The sequence below is a fragment of the Apodemus sylvaticus genome, chromosome 5 (genome assembly GCF_947179515.1).
Source record: "Apodemus sylvaticus chromosome 5, mApoSyl1.1, whole genome shotgun sequence".
In the NCBI taxonomy this organism is placed as follows: domain Eukaryota; kingdom Metazoa; phylum Chordata; class Mammalia; order Rodentia; family Muridae; genus Apodemus; species Apodemus sylvaticus.
Window position 1 is genome coordinate 86,550,746 of NC_067476.1, and position 24,901 is coordinate 86,575,646.

At 45.4% G+C, this 24,901-nt stretch overlaps 2 protein-coding genes across 4 annotated transcripts in view; both read right to left on the reverse strand.

Annotated features, from left to right (window-relative positions):
- The window catches only part of Tcp11l1 (t-complex 11 like 1), a 37,561-nt gene extending 18,056 nt beyond the window's left edge, over nt 1-19,505 (reverse strand). The window contains exons 1-6 of one of the 3 annotated variants that reach the window (XM_052183124.1): nt 19,464-19,505; nt 12,221-12,407; nt 6,846-6,978; nt 5,957-6,077; nt 4,743-4,963; nt 1,014-1,150 (exon numbers count right to left, since the gene is read on the reverse strand). In XM_052183124.1, the coding sequence (XP_052039084.1) occupies nt 1,014-1,150; nt 4,743-4,963; nt 5,957-6,077; nt 6,846-6,978; nt 12,221-12,383 (775 nt within the window). In that variant the 5' untranslated portion in view covers nt 12,384-12,407; nt 19,464-19,505. Of the gene's footprint in view, nt 1-1,013; nt 1,151-4,742; nt 4,964-5,956; nt 6,078-6,845; nt 6,979-12,220; nt 12,408-14,488; nt 15,012-18,825; nt 19,261-19,463 lie in introns of those variants that run through there. The other 2 variants (XM_052183122.1, XM_052183123.1) reach the window with 2 other exon arrangements.
- A 1,483-nt stretch (nt 19,506-20,988) lies between these two features.
- LOC127684463 (peptidyl-prolyl cis-trans isomerase NIMA-interacting 1-like) lies at nt 20,989-21,486 on the reverse strand. The gene has a single exon (XM_052181381.1). The coding sequence runs from the start codon at nt 21,484-21,486 to the stop codon at nt 20,989-20,991; it is 498 nt and encodes a 165-aa protein (XP_052037341.1).
- Between the last annotated feature and the right edge of the window lie 3,415 nt (nt 21,487-24,901).

Genomic DNA, 24,901 nt, shown 5'->3' on the forward strand with positions numbered 1-24,901 from the left:
CCTTCAGGCTTTGGAAACCCTGAGACGGTAGACAAGTCCTAGACTGTGATGACTCCAGGTAGGCGCCTGGCGCCTGTGCAGCAGCGAGTCTCTCACGGCGGCTGAGCTCCTGGCACCTGACTCTGCCTCGCTCCTTAGCCTAGAAGACCATGGCCCCGGTGCCTCCTGGGCACCATGGCCCCTGACAGACTGAAGTGTGCCAGCCAGTCTTCTCCCATTACTTCCACTCTCCCCTCTCCGTTCCTCCTGGCCCCAAGCTTCCATATAAGACTATAGGAATTAACTTCTGTGGCCACTGAGTTAACCAACCTGGTCAGGCAACAAGATATATCCAGACTGCCATTTTCATCTCATTAGCAAAGCAGTGCTACAGGAAATGCACCACACACTGCATCTGAAAACATCCTACAGACACAACAGTACTAGACTCAGTTGTTTACCTGAAGTCACATGAGGCTTGTAAAAATGCCATTTTCTCCCCAGCACTTGGAGAAACAAAGACAGGAAGGCAGTCATAGTTTAAGGGCAGCCTGGATTTCACAATGAATACCAGGCCACCTGGGCTGCGGACAAGACCTGGTCTCAAAACCAAAACCAAAGTTGGGTGTGGTGGTGCATGCCTTAATCCTGAAACTGGAAAGGCAGTGCTGCACTCTACCCAGAGCTACGTGGATTTTGAGACCCTGTCTCAGAAACAAAAAAATAAAAAAACAAAAAGCAAACAAATAAAAAACCCCTCTAACCAAACACCACCACCAGTGAGACACCAGTGAAAGCTGCCCTTTCCGGGTTGTGAACACGGAGGCAGGCATAAGGAAAGAGGTAAAGCGGCTCCCTGCTGTTCCCATAGTCGAGAAAAGCTAATTAACAGAGATTTGTCATCAAGGACAAACATCAAGACCTGAAATATAATTTAGCTGAAACTGATGTTTTCCTCAGGGATAAATAAAGTTTTAATAGTAACATGTTACAGGCAATGCCGGACACCGCATGGTTCCAGCAGCGCTACCCACCTGGCTGCCTGGCCAGCACCTCCTGGAACTTCTTCCTCTCGTATTCCACTGACTGCTGCATGAGGTGTGGCCGAATGCTGCTGATGGCAAAGTTGGCCATGTCAACTTTCATTAGGTCCAACACAGAAAATATGGCCCTGGAAAAGAGAAGAAACTTAGAAGCAGCCATGATGCAAGCACACGTTAAAGGAAAAGAGATGTGATTCATCTTAGAAGGGGCAGCAAAAGAAACCTTGGAAATCTGAGAAAAATGGATTAAGAAAATGGATTTAGGAGACTGGAGGGATGGCCCTGTGCTAGCCGGTTTTATGTCAGCCTGACACAAGCTGGAATCATCAGAGGGGGAGCCTCGGTTGAAAAAATACCTCATGAGATTGGGGTGTGGGCAAGCCTGGAGCGATTAGGGATTGATAAGGGCGGTCCAGACCACTGTGGGTGGTGCCATCCCTGGGCTGATGGTCCTGGGTTCTATAAGAAGGCAGGCTTTAGGGCTGGGGAGGTGGCTCAGTGGTTAAAATCACTAGCTGCTCTTCCAGAGGACCTGGGGTCAATTCCCAACACCCACATAGCAGCTCACAACTGTCTACAACTCAAGGATCCAACACCTTCACACAGACATACATGTAGGCAAATCACCAATGTATATAAAATTAAAAAATAAAATAAAATCTTAATTTAAAAAAATTTAAAATTAAAAAAAAAAAGAAAGCAGGCTTTAAAATAAAAATAAAAAATTAAAAGCTGGCTAAGCAAAGCAAGGGAAAAGCCAGGAAGCAGGGCTCCTCCCCAGCCTCGGCTTCGGCTCCTCCCTCCAGGAGGCGGGGCTCCTCCACAGCCTCTGCTTCGGCTCCTCCCTCCAGGCTCCTGCCCGCCCTGCTTTGGATAATAAACTGTTCTGTGCAACTGTGAGTAAAATAACCCTTTTCTCCCTGCTTTTGGTCATGGCACCTCACTACAGCAATAGAAACCCTAACACAAACTAGGATCCTGGGACATCGCTGTGACTGACCTGACCATGCTGTTTGGGGAAGATTGTGGAAGGACTTTGGAACTTTGGGCTAAGAAAGCCATTGAGTGTTCAAAGCTCAGTGAGCTTTTTTTTTTTTTTTTAAGATTTATTTATTATATGTAAGTACACTGTAGCAATCTCCAGACACTCCAGAAGAGGGCGTCAGATCTCATTACCACATGGTGGTCATAAGGAATGTTGAGGCTTTGCACCATGAGGAGAGCCCAGGAGAGGCTATCGGTCAAAGTCCATCCCAGTTGCAGAGGACCCCAGCATTTTGGAGATGCCCATGCCATGAACAACCGTCAAGAGCAGCAGCAGCCATGGTGAGTGAGCCAGCCTGAACCTACAAGACAAGCTCCATGTATTGCATAGGGCAGGCGGCCCAGGCTCTTTAGAGGAGCCCAAAAATCAGACACTGGGCACTGAGAGAGTTGCACAGTTGTAGTTACACAGTTTTGCTTTGATCTGTTTGTGATTGTGTCCCGGCTCTTGCTTCTTGAAGTAAAATATTTAATTAAGATCTTTAAAAAAGTCAACAGCTGAGAGACTGAGTTTTTGAAAGAGATTTTGAGATTTTAGAGACTGAGTATTATAGAGACTGAACTTTCAATGTGTTTGAACTTATAAAGACCATGGGACTTTTAAAGTTATTTATGTCTTATATTGTGATATTAACATTACTGTGCCATCTTGGGGCTAAATGAGAAAGAAAAGGTTCTAACTGAAAAGTGATGTGTTTGTGTGTCAAGCTGGCAAGGGGTCAGTTGTACGGGCTAGTTTTATGTCAGCTTGACACAAGTTGGAACATCAGAAGCGAGACCTTAGTTCGGTTCCCAGCACCTATGCTGGGTAGCTCTCTGGCCCCCTCCGGCATCAGCATGCCCATGCACATGCAGAGACACAGACAGACAGACAAACACACACACACCTAAAAATAAAATCTTTTCTAAAAAGTACAGCAAATTTGGAGCACAAACTCTTAACTAATGGCTTGAAAGAATGCAAAATTTTAAGGTGCTTTTTTTTTTTTTTTGGTTTTTCAAGACAGGGAGGGTTTCTCTGTGTAGCCCTGGCTATCCTAGAGCTCACTCTGTAGACTAGGCTGGCCTCAAACTCAGAAATCCACTTGCCTCTGCCTCCCAAGTACTGGGATTAAAGGTGTGTGCCACCGCTGCCCAGCTTAAGGTGCCTTTTTAACATCCCAATCTTGATACTTCCTCTTGAGCCTAGAACTTGTTCCTGGAAGCCTGAGGAAGGACAGAGATCTGGACGTAAACAGAGGCTCCTTCATCCTAGTGTTTACATAGGTTAATTCATTATCTAAGCAAAGAATAAAAATTGGCTACATAAGGGGGCTCATACATATAATCCCTGCACTATGAAGGCAGAGGCGGGAGGATCTCTGTAAGTTTGAGACTAGCCTGGTCTACAAGTGGAGTTCCAGAACAGCCAGAGGTACATAGGACAGTGTTCCAAACAAAAGCAAACAAAACTTAACTTTCTCCTTTCTTCCTCCCTCTTATCCCAGTTTCTGTTTTAAGAGTTATTTTATGCTCTAGTTCAGTGGCATAATTGCTAGCTAACACTCTGTCCCCAAAGGACAAACCCCTGACCTGCTGCTGAGACTGCCTTCTATCCTGTCTGGCCTACACCATGACTTGACTGCATGCCCACCGGCGGGAGGCAGCTACGAACCCAAGGTTCAGGTGTAGATGTGGCCTTGCACAGAAGCAGGCTAGGTTCAGACATGCTCCCAGGTCCGTAGCCCTTCAGAACCACAGCCTTCCCTTCCCACAGCATCACGGGAGCCCTTCCCCACTATTCTATCCAGCTCAACAGATCCTGAGAGGCATGCCTCTCTACTGCAAACACCCCCATCAGTTCTCTAAGACTACCCCTGCTACCCACAGGGAAGCAGAGGCATCAGAAACTACCATGGGTAGCCGCAGAGTTAGAGTAACCCCAAACATCCTCATAGGGTGCTTTCAAAAGCCCAGCTCTCCCGACTTCTTTTTAAGAGTCAACAGAGCCGGGCGGTGGTGGCGCACGCCTGTAATCCCAGCACTTTGGGAGGCAGAGGCAGGCGGATCTCTGAGTTCAAGGCCAGCCTGGTCTACAGAGTGAGTTCCAGGACAGCCAGGGCTATACAGAGAAACCCTGTCTCAAAAAAATCAAAATCCAAAAAAAAAAAAAAAAAAAAGAGTCAACAGACTGGACCACCTTAGTCATCACAGACACAAGCAGCTGGAACTAAGAAGCACTTCCTTCTCTCTTCTTTATTTTACTTATTCATTCAATTCAGCCATACTTAAATGATTATTTCATGTGAATTGGTGTTTGCCTACATGTATGTCTGTGTGAGAGTGTCAGGTCCCTTGAACTGGAGTTACAGATAGTTATGAACTGCCATGTGGTTGCTGGGAATTGAACCTGAGTCCTCTGGAGAAGCAGCTAACACTCTTAACCACTGAACCATCTCTCCAGCCCTCATTCATCTTTTTTTAAGACAGTATCTGTGTGCCCCAAGCAGGATTTGAACTCAAGATCCTACCTTAGCTTCTTAGTGCTACAAAAACAGTGGCAGTTAGTGACACAATTCTGACATTGCTGTGTTTTAGATGTCTGTTTTGGAAACACTGTTGAAATGACTGAGTTCCTAGGCCTCAGGAGATGTAAATCTGCAATAGGCTTTCTACTGGAAGGACACTGTAAAGTACCTGAAAAGAGGTACTATCTCCTTAATGTCCCTCAGAGCTTTGACTTCCTCATCCCGAGCAGGTGCACACAATACCCCCATCATGCCAACAATGAACTCGGCCAGCTTGGAAATGTCTAGGGCTCCGTTCTCCGCCTCCTGTTTTATCAGCTCCAGATCCAAGACTTCCGTTATCTGGTTTCTTAGTCTAGTGTGACCAGGCAGTAAGAAAGATAACAGTGTCTACAAGAGAGCATAGCTAAGTTTAATTAGAATTTCTCATCAGGAATCATTTTTATTATACATGAAGGATTTAATACTATTCAAAAGAAAAGGATTACCTACTGCTATTATAATGTACATATTTTCAGCCTCTTATTTAACAAATCTATAGACAAACATGCACATGAATCATTAAAAAATAACTAAGCTTTGTTCATATCCTAGCAATCGCCTGGATGCAGGAAAAAGCCAGGAGTTTGTTGATTTGTGTCTGTTCTTTGGGGTAGGGCTTGATGTGCTGCCCCAGCTGCTGATGGGCTAGCCATCCAGCTTCCCAAGTGCTAGGCTCATGGTATGTATTACCATGTTTGCCTAAAATTGATCAATGATAAGCAAAGGAAAGGTCAGTTGCTGTGAGAGCCAGTGAGCCAACCACTAACTCTAATTTTCCCAGGTAACAATTCTTCAGTGTGAAGGTTAAAGCCACTGCAGAAAAGCCCATCTCCAGACTTTCTATCCCAAGGCATAATGACTTTTTGGCTAATATAAATTGAACGTTACTTACTAAAAAGTTTTTTTTTTTTTTTTTTTTTTTTTTGATTTGGCTTTTTCGAGACAGGGTTTCTCTGTGTAGCCCTGGCTGTCCTGGAGCTCACTCTGTAGATCAGGCTGGCCTCGAACTCAGAAATCCGCCTGCCTCTGCCTCCCAAAGTGCTGGGATTACAGGCATGTGCCACCACCGCCCGGCTCTTACTAAAAATTTATAAATACTCTATTTCATAATGTAAGTTTTGTAGTCTATAAACAATATGAATGTTTTCTTTGTTGTACAAAAGTAGATTCTTCAGGTTATCATGGCTTGGTTGGAAAAAAATTTTTTAAAGGGCAGCGGTGGCTGAGTCAAATACTCAATCCAAATTCCTTCAAATAATTTACCTTTGGGCCCTGATGTCTTTAGTTTCCTAGCATAGTAACAATGAATGGTCCCCAAGCACCATTAGTTCTTAGTCTCACCTCTTTGATCTCTCCAACAAGTTTGATGGCGTGATCATATGTTGGGGGGTCTTCACTTAACTGGACACTCAAGCAATCCCAGAATGCTTTATGCACAATCTCTTTTACTCTCTTCTCCAAGCTAGAGACAGCAGGAAAAATAAAAAGACAAATATTATATATGCCTGTGTTTAAAATCACAATCATGAATTCTATGGCTGTGGTGTAACAAATCTTTAAAACCATAGGAACCAAGGAGATGCACACCAGGCACACGCTGATGAGACACTATTTACTTTGCCTCTTAAGAAGAGTGGCTTTCACCTCACTTAGTAGCCAGAGCGAATCCAGTGACTCGCCCATGACAATGCCTTAAAGACAAGACTGGAGCGCTTGGAGCTCTGCTCAGCCACCCAGCACTGCTGCTCCTGCAGCAGCAGATGCGGATTTACTTGTTTTTTGACATAGGAGCTCATTGTAGCCCTGGCCTCTAACTTACTACATAGTGGAGGCTGACCTTGAACTGGCCCTCCTGCCTCTACTTCCCAAGTGCTGGTATTATGGGCAAGGGCCGCTTCACCCGGCTTCCCTGGCTTGGCAAAAGATGAGAATTAGATGACAGAGTTAATGGGAGTGAATGAAACAGTGCACTGACAACACTGGAAAAACACAGTTACTACATCCTAATAGAGAAAAGATGGCATCAAAGAGCTTCACAGACTCCAGAGCCTTTGCTTGTATCCTGAAGTGCACGTGACTTTCAGACTTATGTCCCACAACAGTCACTCCTGACCTAGAAGTATCTTTAGCACTGATGTACAAAAGGAAGAATGTGTTTATACACAACCACACTGAGTGAAGACATTTCCAGAACTGGGAAATTCTCTAGAACACAAGTCCACGCACGCACCTGCCTTCTGCTAATTCAACAGCGTTAATCCGGAAGTCTCCATTTACTACAATTTCATGGGCTAGAGCCATGTTGGTGACTCCTTTCGCTGTTTCTAGAAGTTCCTCTACAGTGACAAGCCGAGGAGGACTCGCTGTAACAGAAACCAGTGTAAGAAGTCTGTGAGGTCAAGGCCAGCGATGGGCTGCACAGAGAACTCTGCCCCAGCACTCCAAACAACAGCCCTAGCATTGTCTCAGTTTCCTTCTACCTACAACCCTAAAAGTAATAAGCATTTATATAACACACAAACATGATTCCCACTGAGACTGCTCAAAAAAATAAATAAATATAAATAAAAATAAATAAAGCTTAATGGCACATTCCTTTAATCCTAGTAGTTGGAAGGCAGAGGCAGGCAAATCTCTGTGAGTTCAAGGCCAGAGCTAGTGGCAGGACAGCTGAGGCTACACAGAGAAATCCTCTCTCAAAAAAGCAAAAGTAGTAGCAGGAGGAGGAGAAGGTGGGAGAGAAGGAGGAGGGAGAGGAGGAGGAAGTCTTATAATTCCAGAACTAGGAAAGTAGAGGCAATAGGATCAGAAGTTCAAGGTCAGCCTGGGTTTTATATATAAGGTCTCACCTTAAAACCAGGTAACTGGGTGGGGGTGGAAGCAGTGTTTGGGGTGTAAATAAATTAACAAACAAACAAACAAACAAACAGATACCCAATATCAGTGCTTTGCCCAGGGCTTAACAGATAAAAAGTTTCTAGGTTAAAAAAAAAAACAAAAAAACAAAAAACAAACCCCAACCATTTCTTTCCTAATGTATTTGTTTCCTTTGCTCCCCATTGCTGTTGAAAAGAGAACTAAATCTAAGAGTTGGCCATATCCTGTTTTAAAAAAAAATTATTAAATTGCATATGGGGAAACCAGGCAGTGGTGGCGCACGCCTGTAATCCTAGTACTTCAGAGTCAGAGGCAGGCGGATTTCTGAGTTCCAGGACAGCCTGGTCTACAGAGTGAGTTCCAGGACAGCCAGGGCTACACAGAGAAACCTTGTCTCCAAAAAAAAAAAAAAAAAAAAAAAAAAAGAGAGAGAGAGAGAGAGAGAGAAAAGAAAGAAAAAGAAAGAAAGAAAATTGCTAGAAATTTTATCCTAATCCCAATCCAAATTTCAATTACTTTTTAGTGAAACTCAACATTAACTGTTTGAGTTGTGGTTTCTCTGTGTGGCCTTGGCTGTACCAACACATTCTGTAGACCATGCTGACCTTCAACTCAAGAAGTCCACCTGCACCTGCCTCCTGAGTGCTGGGATTAAAGGCATGTGCCATCACTGCTTGGCTCAAACATCAATTTAAAAAATAAATTTTTAAGAATTATGCATGTCTAGGTAATATCTATTTGAATATCAGTGCTGGTATCTAAAATGGAGAAAAAGCATTAGATTTTCTGGAGCTGGAGTTACAAGCACTTGTCAATCACCCAACATAGGTGCTGGAAGTGAAACCTGGGCCTTTTATAGCAGCTTCTGACTCCTCGAAAACTTGAGGAAAATATTCTTGCCTTATACATGTATTTTCTTTTCTTTTTTCTTTTCTTTTCTTTTTTCTTTTTCTTTTTTTTTTTTTTTTTTGAGACAGGGTTTCTCTGTGTAGCCCTGGCTGTCCTGGAACTCACTCTGTAGACCAGGCAGGCCTGGAACTCAGAAATCCACCTGCCTCTGCCTCCCAGAGTGCTGGGATTACAGGTGTGTGCCACCACCACCCAGCTGGATCCCAGTTCTTAATGCACAGACCTATGAAGGACATTTCAGATTCACATGTAGTATCCACACTACAGCACTCAGTCCCTGTCAGGAACTATCTAGGGAAGGCTAAAGACATGCAAGTAAGTTTCTGGAGATGACCCACTTTTGCATGACTGCAGTGGGTAAACTCTGAATTGCAGGGTTTTCATAGATCTCATTACAGAATTGGTTCCTGCTACTGATATGCCTTTCCTATCATTATTACACAGTCTAATGATTCCTGGACATTAGCCCACCCTATTGGGCAGATTTTCTGTAGATCAATGAAGATATACTATCATGTAGTAATGCTGTGCAGACAAATTGATGATTTCATAAATCCTAATAATGATTCTATAGAATTCCTAGTTTTATACAAGTAATTTTGAGTCCTCTCTAGTATGAAAGCTGCAATTAGAGTTCTGTAAACCTTCATGTGTCATGGGATAATTGCACTAGGTTAAGAAAGTAGGCTTGGAGTCAGGCGGTGGTGGCACACACCTGTAATCCCTGCACTCTGAGAGGCAAACGCAGGTGGATTTCTGAGTTCGAGGCCAGCCTGGTCTACAGAGTGAGTTTCAGGACAGCCAGGGCTATTCTGAGAAACCCTGTCTCCATAAACCCAAATCCAAAAAACCAAAACAAAAAACCAACAAAAAGAAAGAAAGAAAGAAAGAAAGAAAGAAAGAAAGAAAGAAAGAAAGAAAGAAAGAAAGAAAGAAAGGAAGGAAGGAAGGAAGGAAGGAAGGAAGAAAGAAAGAAAGAAGGCTTGGAACAAATTTATGATCAGGGAAAACATTTCTTCTAGGTTAGCTGTGAGACCACTATCTATAACTAAAGGCCATAAACTAGGAATGGACAATTGTAAATGTAAAGCAGAAAATAAAATAGACTAGTTTATCTATATAAAACTTCAAAACTAATGAGACACAAGGCAGATGATTTGCCTTTTGACAAAACCATGCTCATTTTCTACATAAAAATTTTTGTTTTAAACTTTTAATGAACTTATGGAGTTAGTAACAGATAATGTTTAGTCAGGTATTAGTCTTTTTTTTGGGGGGGGGTGTAGATTTGGTTTTTTCGAGACAGGGTTTCTCTGTATAGTCCTGGCTGTCCTGGAGCTCACTCTGTAGACCAGGCTGGCCTCGAACTCAGAAATCTGCCTGCCTCTGTTTCCCAGAGTGCTGGGATCACAGGCATGTGCCACCACCACCTGGCAGGTATTAGTCTTAATGGAAACACATGTAAACTTTTCTGCTGAAACCTTGTATCAATTTATGACTTAGATTAGTGTTTTAAACTTGCTATGAATTTATGGAATGCAAAGATGCTTGGGAAACTGAGAAAGTATAAGAACTTAGAACAACAATAACGGAAAAGCAGAGAAGCTCTTTCATCCAGCAATAAAAAGGTAGGAGCTTTTTCCTTTTATGAGCAATAAAGGATGGAGTTTCCTTTTCATCCAGAATAAGTGAGGTTTTCTAAGCTGGCACCTGCTTGTTGGAACTTACTCTTGGAAGCTTTTGTTCCATCCACCAAATGTAAACAGGCATAAGGTATGTGTATGTAAGTATGCATTAACACTTGTGGAATTGATGAGACAGGTGGTCAGGCCTGACCTGTGTGTGTGTGTGTGAGAGAGAGAGAGTGTGTATTGCCTGTGTGCCTGTGTAAAAGATTTTAATTTCTTCCTTTCTTTTCTCTCTGGTTTACAAAGAGTTATTGAGTTCCAATCCTTTTGCCTGGCCAGTGAAAGATTCTTAAGCAAGAAAGAAAAGAAACCTGAGCTGGGCGGTGGTAATCGCAGGACTTGGGAGGCAGAGGCAGGCAGATTTCTGAGTTTGAAGCCAACCTGGTCTACAGAGTGAGTTCCAGGACAGGACAGCCAGGGCTACACAGAGAAACCCTGTCTCAAAAAAACAAAAACAAAAACAAACAAACAAAAAAACAAACAAAAACAAAAAAAAGAAAGAAAGAAAAGAAACCAACTCTCATTAAAGCACAAATAGCAAGAGAGATTTACAGAGACAGTAAGAGAAAAGACACCAGCACTTATTAAAGCACAGACAATTAGAGAAAGGACACCAGCGTTTGTTAAAGCATAAATAGTTAAGATTACAAGCCAGGGATCATCAGCCTTCAGCCTTCGTCGGACCCGTTCCACCTCAGCTTATTCCCTTGGTGGAGCAGGGCTCTGGCAAGTTCCACCATTATAAAATGCAGCAGACGACACAATACTAGCAGCAGTGACAGCCACTGATGTTTACTGAACATTTACTGCTTCTAAGTACTACTTCCCGATGCTTTACATGAATTCCTTTCATGTTCACAACTACTCTAGGAGGTAGAGTGCCTCATTTAACATGATGGGACTCCATCTCCCTAACTACACACATTGGAGACAGTAAGTCATAGATGCACACCAGGTAACGTTATTACAGCGAGCTTCCCTGGGAACAATTTGTGCTACCTTATCAGTCTTTGGGACCATAAACTAAGAAAACAGGCCCATTTGTGTATATGTGCTATATGAACACTATGCTGCCTGATAAATTATTTAGCAATAGCTTTGACTATTTTAGAAACACACCTCAAAACCTCAAACTATTTGTTCTTTCCAATCTGCAGAACAACTGTTCATTTGCAGTTTGATCACATCTACACTGACATTCTTAGACTATAACACACACTCCCTTCTAGAGACCCGCAGTTTTGGATTCACCTCAAAAAGTTTATGTGTTCTTTTTTGTTGTTGTTGTTGTTTTTTATTTGGTTTTTTTTTTTTTGAGACAGGGTTTCTCTGTATAGCCCTGGCTGTCCTGGAACTCACTCTGTAGACCAGGCTGGCCTCGAACTCAGAAATCTACCTGCCTCTGTCTCCCAGAGTGCTGGGATTACAGGCGTGGGCCACCACAGCCCAGCTAGTAGTTTATGTGTTCTTAATAAAAGACATAAGCCAGACAATTAATAGCAGAGCTTGCCTCCTTTCACCTGGAGGCTGACTTCCTGCCGGGACCGCAAAGGATTTCCACTCTCACTCAGCAGACTGAATCCCCTCTGCGTGGAGGAACCAAGGCCTGGGGAAATGAATTTGCACTCATTTTTCATTTAACCTCAAAAGCATAGCCTGGCTCAAAGGAGTCTCACACTTTTCATTGTTCAAGCTAGTTTCCTTCCATCCTCCTGTTTCTTAGGACTACTTCAGATAAAGTGGAATGCCTCTGAGGCTGGAGAGCTTTACTGGTCTAAAATTTTAACTTCTCATACCCACCTTTGGGAAACTGCTGCTATTGTCAATTCTAAACATTAGCAATCTTGTCCTACCACGAGAACTTAGTTCAGAGCCACAGGCACAAGGAAGCCATTTGAAAGCAACAACGGCTGGGCGGTGGTGGCGGCACACGCCTGTGATCCCAGCACTTGGGAGGCAGAGGCAGGCGGATTTCTGAGTTCGAGGCCAGCCTGGTCTACAGAATGAGTTCCAGGACTGCCAGGGCTGTACAGAGAAACCCTGTCTTGGGAAACAAACAAACAAACAAACAAACAAAAAGAGAAAGCAAGCAACAATGGTAGTGTTTTTAATCAAAGTCAAATTTGCTTACAGTGAGGCCTTCCCATTCTTTGGGAACTGGGCGAGTCCGACTTCCCTTTTTTCTGTAAGGTTTCATCAGAGCACCCCAGAGCACCTTCCAGGCCTTGCTCAGAGGCAGCCGACTCTGACTCTCCAGCTTCATCTACACGGGACTTGTCAAGGTTTTCAGACATCCTTGGTTAAGTCTGTTTACTTTCCTAGGAAAGAGAGACAATGAACCAAACGTGTTCATCCAGTGTCACTGACTAAGCAAATATTTAGGTACAGTTTAGTTTTCTCAACAGGCTTGCTAAGGTTTTATTCATTTATACTCCTCAGCAATTAAACACACTTAGCCAGCGACATCTGTGCGTCATGAACAGAGCTGGAATAATGTATCCCACTCCTGAGTACATGCCACAGGTGGGGGTGGGGTGTTTAAACTAAAAGAAGACTTAAACCACCTACTTCTGCTTTAATCAAAGGGAGTGGTGAGTCAATCTTTAAAGACAGTATTCCACTACATAGCCTCTATTGTCCTAGAGCTCTCAATGTAGTGTGTGGCCTTGAACTCACAATCGTCCTGCCTCCAATTCATAAATGCCAGGCCTACAGATGTGCTCTACCACATCCATCCTTACTTCTGTGGCTGAGAGCTTATATAAGTCCCTGGAAAGTTGGGCCTGGTCACAACTCTCTTGTCAACCCGGCACTTGGCAGGTGGAGGAAGGGACAGCTCCAAGGCAAGGGTCACTGATTAAAAACAAACAAAAAAAAATCAACATTTTAGCCAGGTGGTGGTGGCACACACCTTTAATCCCAGCACGAGAAACCCTGTCTCAGAAATCCCTCCTCCCCCCCAAAAAATCAACATTTTGGAAGCCATGCTTCTAACTGCCGTCCAATGCTGGGCTGAGATGGATGGACTCCTAGTCCTATCTTGTAGATAAAAATATCTGGGAATAGGGATTGGGGAGATGACTCAGTAGACAAAATCCTTGTTACAAAAGCATGAGTTCAGATCCTATTACTTGCTTAAAATCCAGGTACCACTTATGCCCATAAGATACTCAAAGCTGATCTCTGGCTTCCATGCCCATGCATAGGTGAGCACACATACAACCCTTCTCCTAGATATAAAAAAAAAAAGAAAAGAAAGAAAGAAAGAAAGAAGGAAGGAAAAAAAAGGAGAGGCAGGAAAATCTCTGAGGTTGAGGCGAGTCTGGTCTACATAGTGAGCTCCTGAACTACCAAAAATAATCAATAAGTGGGGATAAGAAATAGTACTGTCTAGACTCTAAAGTGTTTAAGAGAAACATGTAAGGCATACTTTTTTAAGAAGTTGCTAATCAACATGAAAAGAACACCAGTAGAATAGGAAGCTGCACTCACAAAGATATAACCAGGTTTTCATTTCATTAGTTGCTGATAAGAACATGAACATAAATACTAACACTCTAGTCTGGACCAGTTTAACAAAGGCATTTTTCTAAATATTTATTTTATTGTATTGTGGTTTATTTCATGAGCCTGGCCCTTTAAAGGATCCCCACTTGCTAGCCAACTGTCCCTTTAAGAACTTGTATCTGTTAGAATTGCTTGACCCTATGACCTTCAGTGTTGGTTGCCTCTTGGATTTCTAGAACCAGGAAAGGATATTTAAAAAAAAAAAACAAAAACAAAAAACCAGCTGCCAGGCGGTGGTGGAGCACACCTGTAATCCCAACACTCTGGGAGGCAGAGGCAGGCAGATTTCTGAGTTCGAGGCCAGCCTGGTCTACAGAATGAGTTCCAGGATAGCCAGGGCTACACAGAGAAACCCTGTCTCAAAAAAAACCAAAAAAAGTATGTGTGTGCATGTGTGTTGGTGTGTGTGTGTGTGTCTATCTATCTGTCTGTCTGGTCTTTTATCCGTGGATCCAAGGGAACCAGGGCAGTGTCTTTTAGAGAGGTCTACCTGGAGCTTAAAGCAGGGTAGTAGAAACTACAAGCTACAGTAGTCAGTTCTCTTAATTGCTTAATCAGAAACCAGTTTTCTGATTTTTATTTATTTTATATATATTTATTTTATGTGTGTACTGGCTGGTTTTGTGTGTCAACTTGACACAGGCTGGAGTTATCACAGAGAAAGGAGCTTCAATTGGGAAGTGCCTCCATGAGATCCAGCTGTGGAGCATTTTCTTAATTAGTGACTAAGTGGGGAGGGCCCCTTGTGGGTGGTACTATCTCTGGGCTGGTAGTCTTGGGTTCTATAAGCAGGCTGAGCAAGCCAGGGGAAGCAAGCCAGTAAGAAACATACCTCCATGGCCTCTGCATCAGCTCCTGCTTCCTGACCTGCTTGAGTTCCAGTCCTGACTTCCTTTGGTGATGAACAGCAATGTGGAAGCGTAAGCTCAATAAACCCTTTCCTCACCAACTTGCTTCTTGGTCATGATGTTTGTTCAGGAATAGAAACCCTGACTAAAACAAATTGGTACCAGCATAGTGAGGTATTCCTGTAACAACCTGATCATGTTTTGGGGAAGATTGTGGAAGGACTTTGGAACTTTGGGCTAAAAGATCCATTCAGTGTTAAGAGCTCTGTGGGATGTTGTGTAGGAGCTTGGAAGATAATGTTGAGAACAGTGCAGATGATGGAGGCCTGGCTTGTGAAAATTCAGAGGGAAGATTAAAGACTCTTATCAGGGCTATGTTTTGATTGTGAAGATTCTATGGTTTTGCTTAGCTGGGGCTGAAGAATCAGTTGTGATTAACAAGATACCAGAACCACTAAAGCAAGCCTTTGTGTTACTGGGACTATTGATGCTGGTTAGCTGTAGCTAAGAAATAAGCGGTGATTAAGAGACCTAGCCGGAATGTGGTGGTGCACGCCTGTAAACCCAGCACTCTGGGAGGCAGAGGCAGGCAGATTTCTGAATTCGAGGCCAGGCTGGTCTACAGAGTGAGTTCCAGGACAGCCAGGGCTATACAGAGAAACCCCTTCTCAAAAAAACCAAATTCAAAAAACAAAAAGAGACCAGCATCACTGAGGTGAAATCTGAGAAGTGTTTTCTGAGAGCACAGAGCCTGTGTTCCAGAGATAGCCAAGGCTGTACCTTGTACTGTGATTAGACTTGGTACTGAAAAACCCAATTCCAAAAAAAACCCAAAAAAAACCAAAACCAAAAACCAAACAAAATAAAAAAAAAAAAAACAAAATATTGGACATTTTAAAGGGATTGAACTTTTGTTTGTTTTGGGTTTTTTTGTCTGTGTTTTTGTTTTTTCGAGACTGGGTTTCTCTGTGTAGCCCTGGCTGTCCTGGAACTCTCTATGTAGACCAGGCTGGCCTCGAACTCAGAAATCCGCCTGCCTCTGCCTCCCAGAGTGCTGGGATTACAGGCATGCGCCACCACTGCCCAGCGGGATTGAACTTTTAATATGTAAAGATTGTGGGACTTTTAAAGTTACTTAGATTTGGGGGATGAATAAGAAAATAAGGGTTGAAGCTTAATAGTGATATGTTTGTGTGTCAAGTTGACAAGGGGTCAATTGTACTGGCTGGTTTTGTGTGTCAACTAGACACAGGCTGGAGTTATCACAGAGAAAGGAGTTTCAGTTGGGGAAGTGCCTCCATGAGATCCAGCTGTTGGGCATTTTCTCAATTAGTGATCAAGGGGTAGGACCTGTTGGGGGTTGTACCATCTCTGGGCTGGTATTCTTGGGTTCTATAAGAGAGCAGGCTGAGCAAGCCAGGGGAAGCAAGCCAGTAAGAAACATCCCTTCATGGTCTCTGCATCAGCTCCTGCTTCCTGACCTGCTTGAGTTCCAGTCCTGACTTCCTTTAGTGATGAACAGCAATGTGGAAGTGTAAGCTGAATAAACCCTTTCCTCCCTAACTTGCTTCTTGGTCATGTTTGTGCAGGAATAGAAACCCTAAGACAATGTGTGTGTTTACCTGCACATATATAGACTGTGTGTACAGTGCCCTCAAAGGTCAGAAGAGGACATCAGATACCCTAGGACTGGGCTTATCAGGTTATCAGGTGGTTGTGAGGGTGTTGGGAACAGAACCTGGGTACTCTGTAATAGCCAGTGTTTGTGACTGTCTCTTCAGCCCCATAAATCTTTTAATTACATTAATGTTTTTAAGCCCTCCCACCCTTCTGTTTTTAGGATATTTCCAGTTAAGAAAGATGATGCTTCAGCATTTACAACACTGACAATAACACGTTGAGGATCACAAACTATTGTCATGAACGCTAATTCAGCTCATTACACATTTGGAAGATAGAGAATCTACAGAAATGTACTGTGTTTTAAAGAGATTTGGCCCACTCCTGCACATTGAAGAGAAATAAGAATCACTTGGTATAATTATCTAAAATTGCAAGAGACCTCAATTAAAAAGCAGAATAAAGTTACTGGAATTGAAATTTGCAGGCTTGTTGTGATGGTCCATCTCATGGTCAATTTAGTGATTATGCAGCTTCACCTCGGAAAAAGCCCTCTGGGGGGACTGTGTAGCTCCTGCTGGCTCAGCTCATGGGTATGCTAGAGAGTGATTTTCTTGATTATGTTCACTGAGGTGGGAAGACTCTCCCTACACTTGGGCAGCACCATTTCCTGAGCTGGGTTCTGGTATAACAAAAGTCACTTAGAGAGGAACTGTGTACCAGCATTTGTTGCTGTTTCTTGACCATGAATGTGACAATGTGACATGACCAGCTGCTGCCTCATGCTCCTGCTGGACTGTGGGCTAAAAACAACCCCCTTACATGCTTAAGTAGCTTTTGTCTTTTTTTTCTTTTTTTTGAAACAAGGTCTCACAACCCTGGCTACATCCACCTGCCTCTGCCTCTCATGGGCTGGGATTAAGGGAGTACCCCATGGAGACCAGGGAGTATATGGACCAGCTATATTTTACCATCCTAATCCAGACCCCTACCTCATCCTGTTTTGGGGAGAGAGGGCCCCTCTATGTCCTTTTTGGGTAGCCTAGGACTCAGGATATGGCCCAGAACTCAGAGCTGCCTTCCCCAGCCTCCTGGGGCTTTCATCCCAGAAAGGCCTGTGATACCACACCAAGCCCAACTTTTCCTTCCAAAACCCATTTCTTCATTGTCCTAAATCCTACTAGAGTTTGGAAGTGCAACAGATCCAATGTTTAACATTATCTAGATTCTATGAGAAACAAACAAAAAAACCCATATCTAATGTTATCCTCTTCACAGGCCAGGGAGCTGCCCAGAGGAAATCATTGTCTGGATACAGGAAGGAGGAAAGGCTAGACCCCTCCTTTAAGCACAAAAGAGTGTCTCTCCCTTAAGATTCTGTTCAGGATCTGTCTCCTCCCAGCTTTCTTCAACCTTATGAATGTTTACATTTTTCACCACAGACCTGCAGGGCTGACTGTGAGACAGCTGGCATCTGTCACTGCCTTTAATTCCAGTCAAAATATGATTATTTCAAATAGGGACAGAAAGCCGAAAACAATCTAATCAGAGACAGGCAGACATGCTTGCAAGGAGCCACAGCGAAACCTAAAGAAGCATGACGCTGCTATTCTGAATAGGAGGAAGCTGAGAAAACTTTCCCAGAAAAGAAGACATGTGACCTGTCTTTGAAAGGAGTAGAATTTCACCGAGTTATAAAGTGGGGGTGGGGTGAAAGGGTGGGTATTTTCATTCCTCCGGCAGAAGCCAAGGCACCTGAAATGGAAAAGTGGCAGTTAGCAAAGATGGAAAGAGGAATTGGGGGTCTGGTGGGGAAAGCGCTAATTTGTACTTTAAGAACAAAATGAAAAGCTTTGTCAGGATTTTGAACTTCTCAAGCACCAAGACCAATCATATTCTGCATAAATGCTCTATTAAACCCCACTACCCCCAAGTCCGGCCAACAGATACCCATTTGTTGATAGGCATAAATCCCTGTGTCATCTGTGTGATGTCACTGCATTAGGAGTTGTTCAAGGTGTTTAGGGTAGCACTGGACCGGTGGTTTAAAAGTGGTAATAACTTCGGTAAAAGTGATCCATGTTTCTTAAAATGTGCTATTCCCAGTCACTACCGAGGTCCGATTCTGTGTCTTTACTGTGAATTCAGTCTTCTACAGTTATGTGCCTCCTCATTTCATGCATAAGGGTACACTGCGGCCACAGGCTGGCATACCACAACCATTCCACACTGGCAGCTATAATGAAAGAGTTGTAGGATGTTTCCCGGGGGTGGGGGTTATTTAATTGCTCTCATTCATTCACTCAACAATCATAAAACCCTACGGTACCTAGCCAGGAAACCGAGGGGAAGTAGGATCCTGGCACGGGGACCCGCATCAGTCGGAGCTGCACGCGGGACCAGGCTGAACACAAAAGGATCCCTCTAGAGAGGGTCTTCCAGCGAAAGAAAGACCTCTGGCCCCGCTCCCCGGCGCCGGGAACCGCGATCACATTTCCTGGTAAACAGCTGTTTACTGTCGGTGAGGGAGCGGCAGGGACGCGCCCGGAGTGCGGCCTGGAGGGTGGGCCTCACCCGCCCCGGTTCTTCTCCTCGCTCCACCCGGCCTCCCGGGGGCCGGTCCGGCTGGGAGAGGCCCAGAACCGGGGACGCTTCCGCCCCGCGCCTCCCGGGCCGGCCCGCCGGCCTCCGCCCCGCTCACCTGCCGCGGCGTCGGCGACCTCCCGGGTCACTCCCCCTGCGAATCCCGCCGGGCCCGCAACGTGACAGCGCGGCAGCGACGCGCGGCGGGCTGCGCGCCTGGGCCTCGACCCGCGCGGGGTCGCCTCGCTCGCTCGCTCGCCCGCCGAGCCGCGGCCGACCTCTCAGCCCCGCGGCGGTGGGCAGCGCCCGCGCTCAGGGCCGGGCGGGGGAAGGCGGGACGCGCCTGCCCAGCGCGGGGCGGCGCCATGCTCCCGTACGTACGGGCAGGCAGCTCTCCCGCCGTCAGAAAGGGGCTCGGGAGTCCCGCGCTCCGAGCTGAGCTTCACCATGTTTTCGTGTGGAAAGGCTGACGCGGGCCGGGGGCGGCGGAGGGAGCGCGGTGGCCCGCGGCTGGAAGTCGCTCACGGCGCACAGGGAGGCGCCATGTTTGCGGTTGGGAAAAGCGGAGGCGCGCCGCCTGAGGCGTGGGGGCAGAGGGAGGCGAAGGCGCGCAGTTAAAAGTGAAGTAAAAGTCGAAAGGCGCCTTAGAAGCTACCTTACCTGCCAGGACATTAAATATTCCACCAACCAGGCCAACCTCAGTCCCTTGCCTTCATTTTGGGGACACACGCACACACTCTCACGCTCCAAGCGTACTTAGCTCTAGGTCTCCCAGGTTTTTGGATTCTGAGTCCTGGCTTGAGCGGTCCCTTCGAAGTGTTTGGGTGACCGAGGCTTCCGCTGGATTTGATGAAAGGCGAGGGCAGCCGTTCCCTAGCGCAGCCCTTGGAGAAGCTGCCATCCAGAAAGGAAGATCATTTCCCCTAAATATGTCAAGATCTCCCTAGGTCCATAAAGTTGGAGCCCGGCATGATCGTTGTTGCACCAATAAAGCCAAACCAAGCCAACAAACCACCCCACCCCATGCCTGAGGCACTAAAATAGCAAACTAACTACACTAACATACTTTGTTATCTGTCTCTATCTTAAAAGATGAGTGTTTGCTACTTTGTAAGTTCTTCTCCCTCTGCCCCTTCACCCTCTAACACCAGACAGGGGAGAAACAGGCATAGCGGGGAGGGACAGAGGATGGAGTGGGGTGAGAGGGATCCTTGAATGTCTTTCCTTTGTGTCTTTAAGCACTGCTACTGACAAACAGCATCTATAAACTCTGGGGCCTACCATTTATATAGCCTCTGAAAAGTTCCCAGAATTCCCAATTCACAGAAACTACCTGCAGCTGGCAAAGCCATGCCTCTGCTGAAGCACGAGGCAAATCATAGTCAGCTGCTGCAGACAGTCCTAAGGCGCTCTCCCATCCCTACACCTGGGATTAAAATGAAAGCATGGTTTAGTATTTGTGGGTTTTTTTAACTGATTTTATTTTCATTTACATTGCCAATGGTAAAACCTTTCCCAATTTACCCACTCCCCAAAGATTCCCTACCCCTCCTCTCATCTTCTGCCTCCATGCCCCTCTACCCGACACACTCCTACCTCCCCCTCACCCTCCTTCCGTTTTCCTTTGTTGGGGCTTCTAGTGAGCCTTTACCTGACCAAAGACCACTCCTCCCACTGATGCCCAACAAGGCATTCCTCTGCCACAATTTTGGCTGGAACCATGTGCAACACTTGATTGTCCCTGGGAGTCTTGGGGTGTCTGAAGTCATTGCTCTTCCCATGGGGCTATAAACCCCTTCAGTTCTTCTGGACATGACTTATTTGGTTTTTGTTTAATGCTTTATAACTGGGCATACATTATACATTGTTTTAATTTATTTTTTATTTTTTAAGTGGTTCCGGATTTAATGGACGGTGAAGAGGGCACTGCCTCTCCAGGTATGGAGCTGCTTTTTGCGACTGAACAGAGGAGCGGAGCATATAACTAACAAGAAAAAGGGCCCTCCTGCCTGTCTCTGACTCCTGGGAGATCAGGTCACCTCTGATCCCTTGAGCCTGGGAGCCTCCCCACCCCCATTGCCCTTCTGAAGTCAGTTCCTGCAGAAGAGCCTGGCTAGGACAGCCCCAAATGGGGACAAACAAGGAGCAGGATGTTCAGAGTCCCCATCTCAGAGCCCCCTCTCCCAGTCATGTTTAGGAACAATAAATGCTGTGTGACAGTAGCAGGAAGGGCGTCCAGGGGCTGTGTGGCAGCCTGAGCAGGCTGGCCAGCTGCCTGCCCTCATTCTGTGCGCAGGATGATATGGATGCCTGACTCTGTGAACACTGGCCCACTCATCTCCCCTGCCTGTAGAGCAAACGATGCATCCTCAAAGGGTTTCTGCATCTGACCTCTGTGGAAGACACCCAGGTCTCCCCTGGCCTTGGCAGAGCTGCAATCACTGAACTGTGAGGCCAGAGATTGAAAGTCTTCTTCTCCTGACTTAATCTTCTGGATGTAGCCCTTGATCAGCTCCAGGGCTTCCTCCTTGCTCCTGGTGATCTTTTCCTGGCGCCAGGACGAGGGCCTCCGAGATAGGCTGTGCTTCACCAGCAGGTGCGAGCAGCGCACCCTGGCAGGCTCACCGGAGCCATCCTTGCTGCTGCCTCCAGCAGTGCTGTCTCCGCTGGGCGGCTCCCACTGGCTGGCATTGGTGATGTGATTGAAGTAGTACACTCGGCCTGAGCTGCGGCTCATATACTTCTTCCAGCCGGGCGGTAGCTTCCCCTCGTCGGCCATCTTCCCTCCTCAACTATAGATCCTGAAACCAAAGGAGTAACCTATAAAATGTGGGTTTATGTAAGTAACCAGAACAAATGGAGAGGATTGATGGTTTCAAACACCATAAAAGCACTCGTAGCTGGGCGTTGGTGGCACACGCCTTTAATCCCAGCACTTGGGAGGCAGAGGCAGGAGGATCTCTGAGTTTGAGGCGTTTGGTCTTCAGAGTGAGTTCCAGGACTGCCAGGGCTACAGAGAAACTGTCTGGAAAAAGCAAAAAACAAAACAAAACAAAACAAAAAAACCCACACATTAAAAAAAAAGCACATGCAATTATTAAAGATTTAAGCCTGGGAACAGGGACAGTACTGTATAGCTCCTTCAAACCATTTATTAAAGGGCACATTGTTTTTCTTTTATAACAGATGGGCTTGTTGCACTTCCAGAGGATCAGAGTTCTGTGCCTAGCACCCACATGGTGTGTCTCTTGACCACATGTAACTCTAGTTCTTTCTATCTCAGGATACCAGTTTGCACCTTCACACAAACATACACATAAATAATTTTAAAAAAATGAAAGTGCTGGTGAGACAGCTGAGAGGGTAAAGCTGATGACCTGAGTGCCTCCATGATCTCAGGAACTCACATAGTGGGAAGTTAAAAACAGAGGCCTGAAAGTTGTCTCTTGACCTCTACCTGTGGACCTTGACACTTGAGAACATGCTTGCACACACTAAATATAAATAAATACATGAATACATATCCTGGGATGCCTAGATGGTTCAGCAGGCTTTTGACATGCAAGCCAGACAATCTGAGGTGATGTAAAGGTAGGAAAGAACTGACTGCAGTTATGCTCTGATCTCCACACGAGTAGTGGCTGGTGTGCTCACAGACAGTACAGCAGAGTAAATGCACAAATGTGCCTAGTTTGTTTTGTGGGGATTTGTTTGTTTTGCTTTTTAGAGGACCTCTCACTATGCTCCTGGCTGGCCTGGGACTCCCTGTGTAGACCAGGCTAGCTCCAGATTCACAGAGCTCCAATTGCCTCGTCCTTCCATATTCTGGGATTAAAGGCGTATGTCACCATGCTCAACTGAAGCAGAAATCCTAAAACTGTGTCATCTAAAATCTCTTATCAGCAGTCCCAGGCAAGAAGAACCAGCCTGCCAGGTAACAAACATGAAAGCCAGGATGGAACAGACATGCCTTAGAGGACGCCTTCCTTGGAGAGGCTAGAGACAACACCAAGACCATTCCATTTGGGACAATTCATCTGGTTTTTGTTTTGTTTGTTTTAGAGACAGGGTTTCTCTATGTAGCCTTGGCTGTCCTGGAACTGGTTCTGTAGACCAGGCTGCCCTCGAACTCAGAGATCTTGACTGCCTCTACCTCCGGAATGCTGAGATCAAAAGTATGTGACGCCACTGCCTAGCTAGGATGATTCATCTGTAATCTTTTGATACTTAAAATAGTCCCCTTTAAATATAAATGTTCACACATGTGCCAGTTCGATCGTTGACTGTAAGGATTGGAAACTCAAACTAACCTTGAGATAAAGAGAGCTCAGTGCCAGGCTGCGGAACGGAAAGAGAAAGGTAATAGCTGTCCTGGAGGTGGGTTGTGTCACCTGCTTGGGACACACAGGATTTCTCTTAACTGTCCCTTGTTTCTGGTTTCTTAGTGTTGCTCCTTGTGATTTAGATCTAGCTGGCATATTAGGGTTCTCTAGAGTCACAGAACTCATGGATAGTCTCTAGGTAGCAAGGAAATTTGTTATGATGACTTACAGTCTGTAGTCCAACTTCCCAACAATGGGCAGCTGTGAATGGAAGTCCAAGGATCTAGTAGTTGCTCAGTCCCACGAGGATAGTTGTTCCAGCTGGTCTTCTGTAGAAGTAGGTTCCCACAGATGTGCTGGCAAGTAAGTGCAAGTGGCAAAGAGTGAATCTTCCTTCTTCCAAAGTCCTTATGTAGGCTCCAGCAGAAGGTGTGGCCCAGATTAAAAAAACTGGATCTGGGCCTAGTTTTCTCCCAGGATGACCTTGAACTCTCAGATCTTTGCCTTAGTCTCCTGGGATTAAAGGTGTGTACTACCTTGCCAGGGGCTAAGCTTTGCATAGCCACTGTGCCTCAAAATCTCCAGGCCAATATCCAGTCAGAAACTTGTGTCTTCCAGCCTCAAGATCTGGGTCACAGGTGAGCCCTCCAATTCTGGATTGTAGTTCAGTCCAGATATAGTATAGTTGACAACCAGGAATAGCCATTACAGCCAGGTAGAATTGGCCAGCCTAGCTGACTTTTGCATAAAACCTGTCTCCTTAGTCTGCAGGAGGCTGCCTTTGGATGAGGTAATTGCCCTCGACTCTGCTGAGCAGAGGTCAAGTTTACAGTCACCTAAGCACTGAGCACACAGAAGAGATGGGCCCCTTAGCAGGCTGCAGGGATGAATGAATAGCACAGAGCTGGCAAGGCCAGCGACCCACACAGTTCTCCAAGATTCTCAGAGTAGCACTGGTCCTATGGTTTGAAGTTTATAATGTCTTCAGAAAATGACAGATTTACATCCTATTCTGGGGCTAATCAGCTGGCTCATTGTTCAAAGCCTGATGACCTGAGTTTGACCCCCAGGCTCCACAGGGTGGAAGAAAAGTATGAAGACCTGCTCTAAATTGTACTGACCTTGGCATGCACACTTCAGCACACACACAAATGTGATATATTTTTTAAAAATCTTATTAAGTTTGCGGTAAACCCCCTGCTCCAACCCCAGACAAGATCTTGCTGTATAGCTCAGGCTAACCTGCAACTCACAACCTTCCCATTTCAGCCTCTGAAGTACTGGAATTAGACACAGGCCCTCATAGCTGGCTTTAAACTGTGACTTTATTAGAATGTTTTCCATGGTATGATCATTCTGTCAGAATGTTCCTTCCTTAAGAAGCATGAGCAAGTGCTGGAGCCCTGGCTCAGCGGTTAGGAGTACTGGCTGCTCTTCTGAAGAGGACCTGGGCTTGCTGCTCAGCTTCCACAGGACAGCTCACAACTGCCTGTAACCCCAGTTCCAGGGGATCCAAGCTACACACACACACAAACACACACACACAAACACACACACACACACTGTGCACAGACATACAAAACAAAAGAAGTAAATAAAAAAGCTTCAGGCGGTGGTTGCACACGCCTTTAATCCCAGCACTCCGGTAGCACAGGCAGGCGGATTTCTGAGTTCAAGGCCAGCCTGGTCTACAAAGTAAGTTCCAGGACAGTCAGGGCTACTTAGAGAAACCCTGTCTCGGGGGTGGGGGAGAATGAACAGGCATGGCATGGTAGTGCACATCTTTTTTTTTTTAATATTTTTATTTTCTATATTCTTTGTTTACATTCCAAATGATTTCCCCTTTCCCGGATCCCCCCTCCCCATATGGGC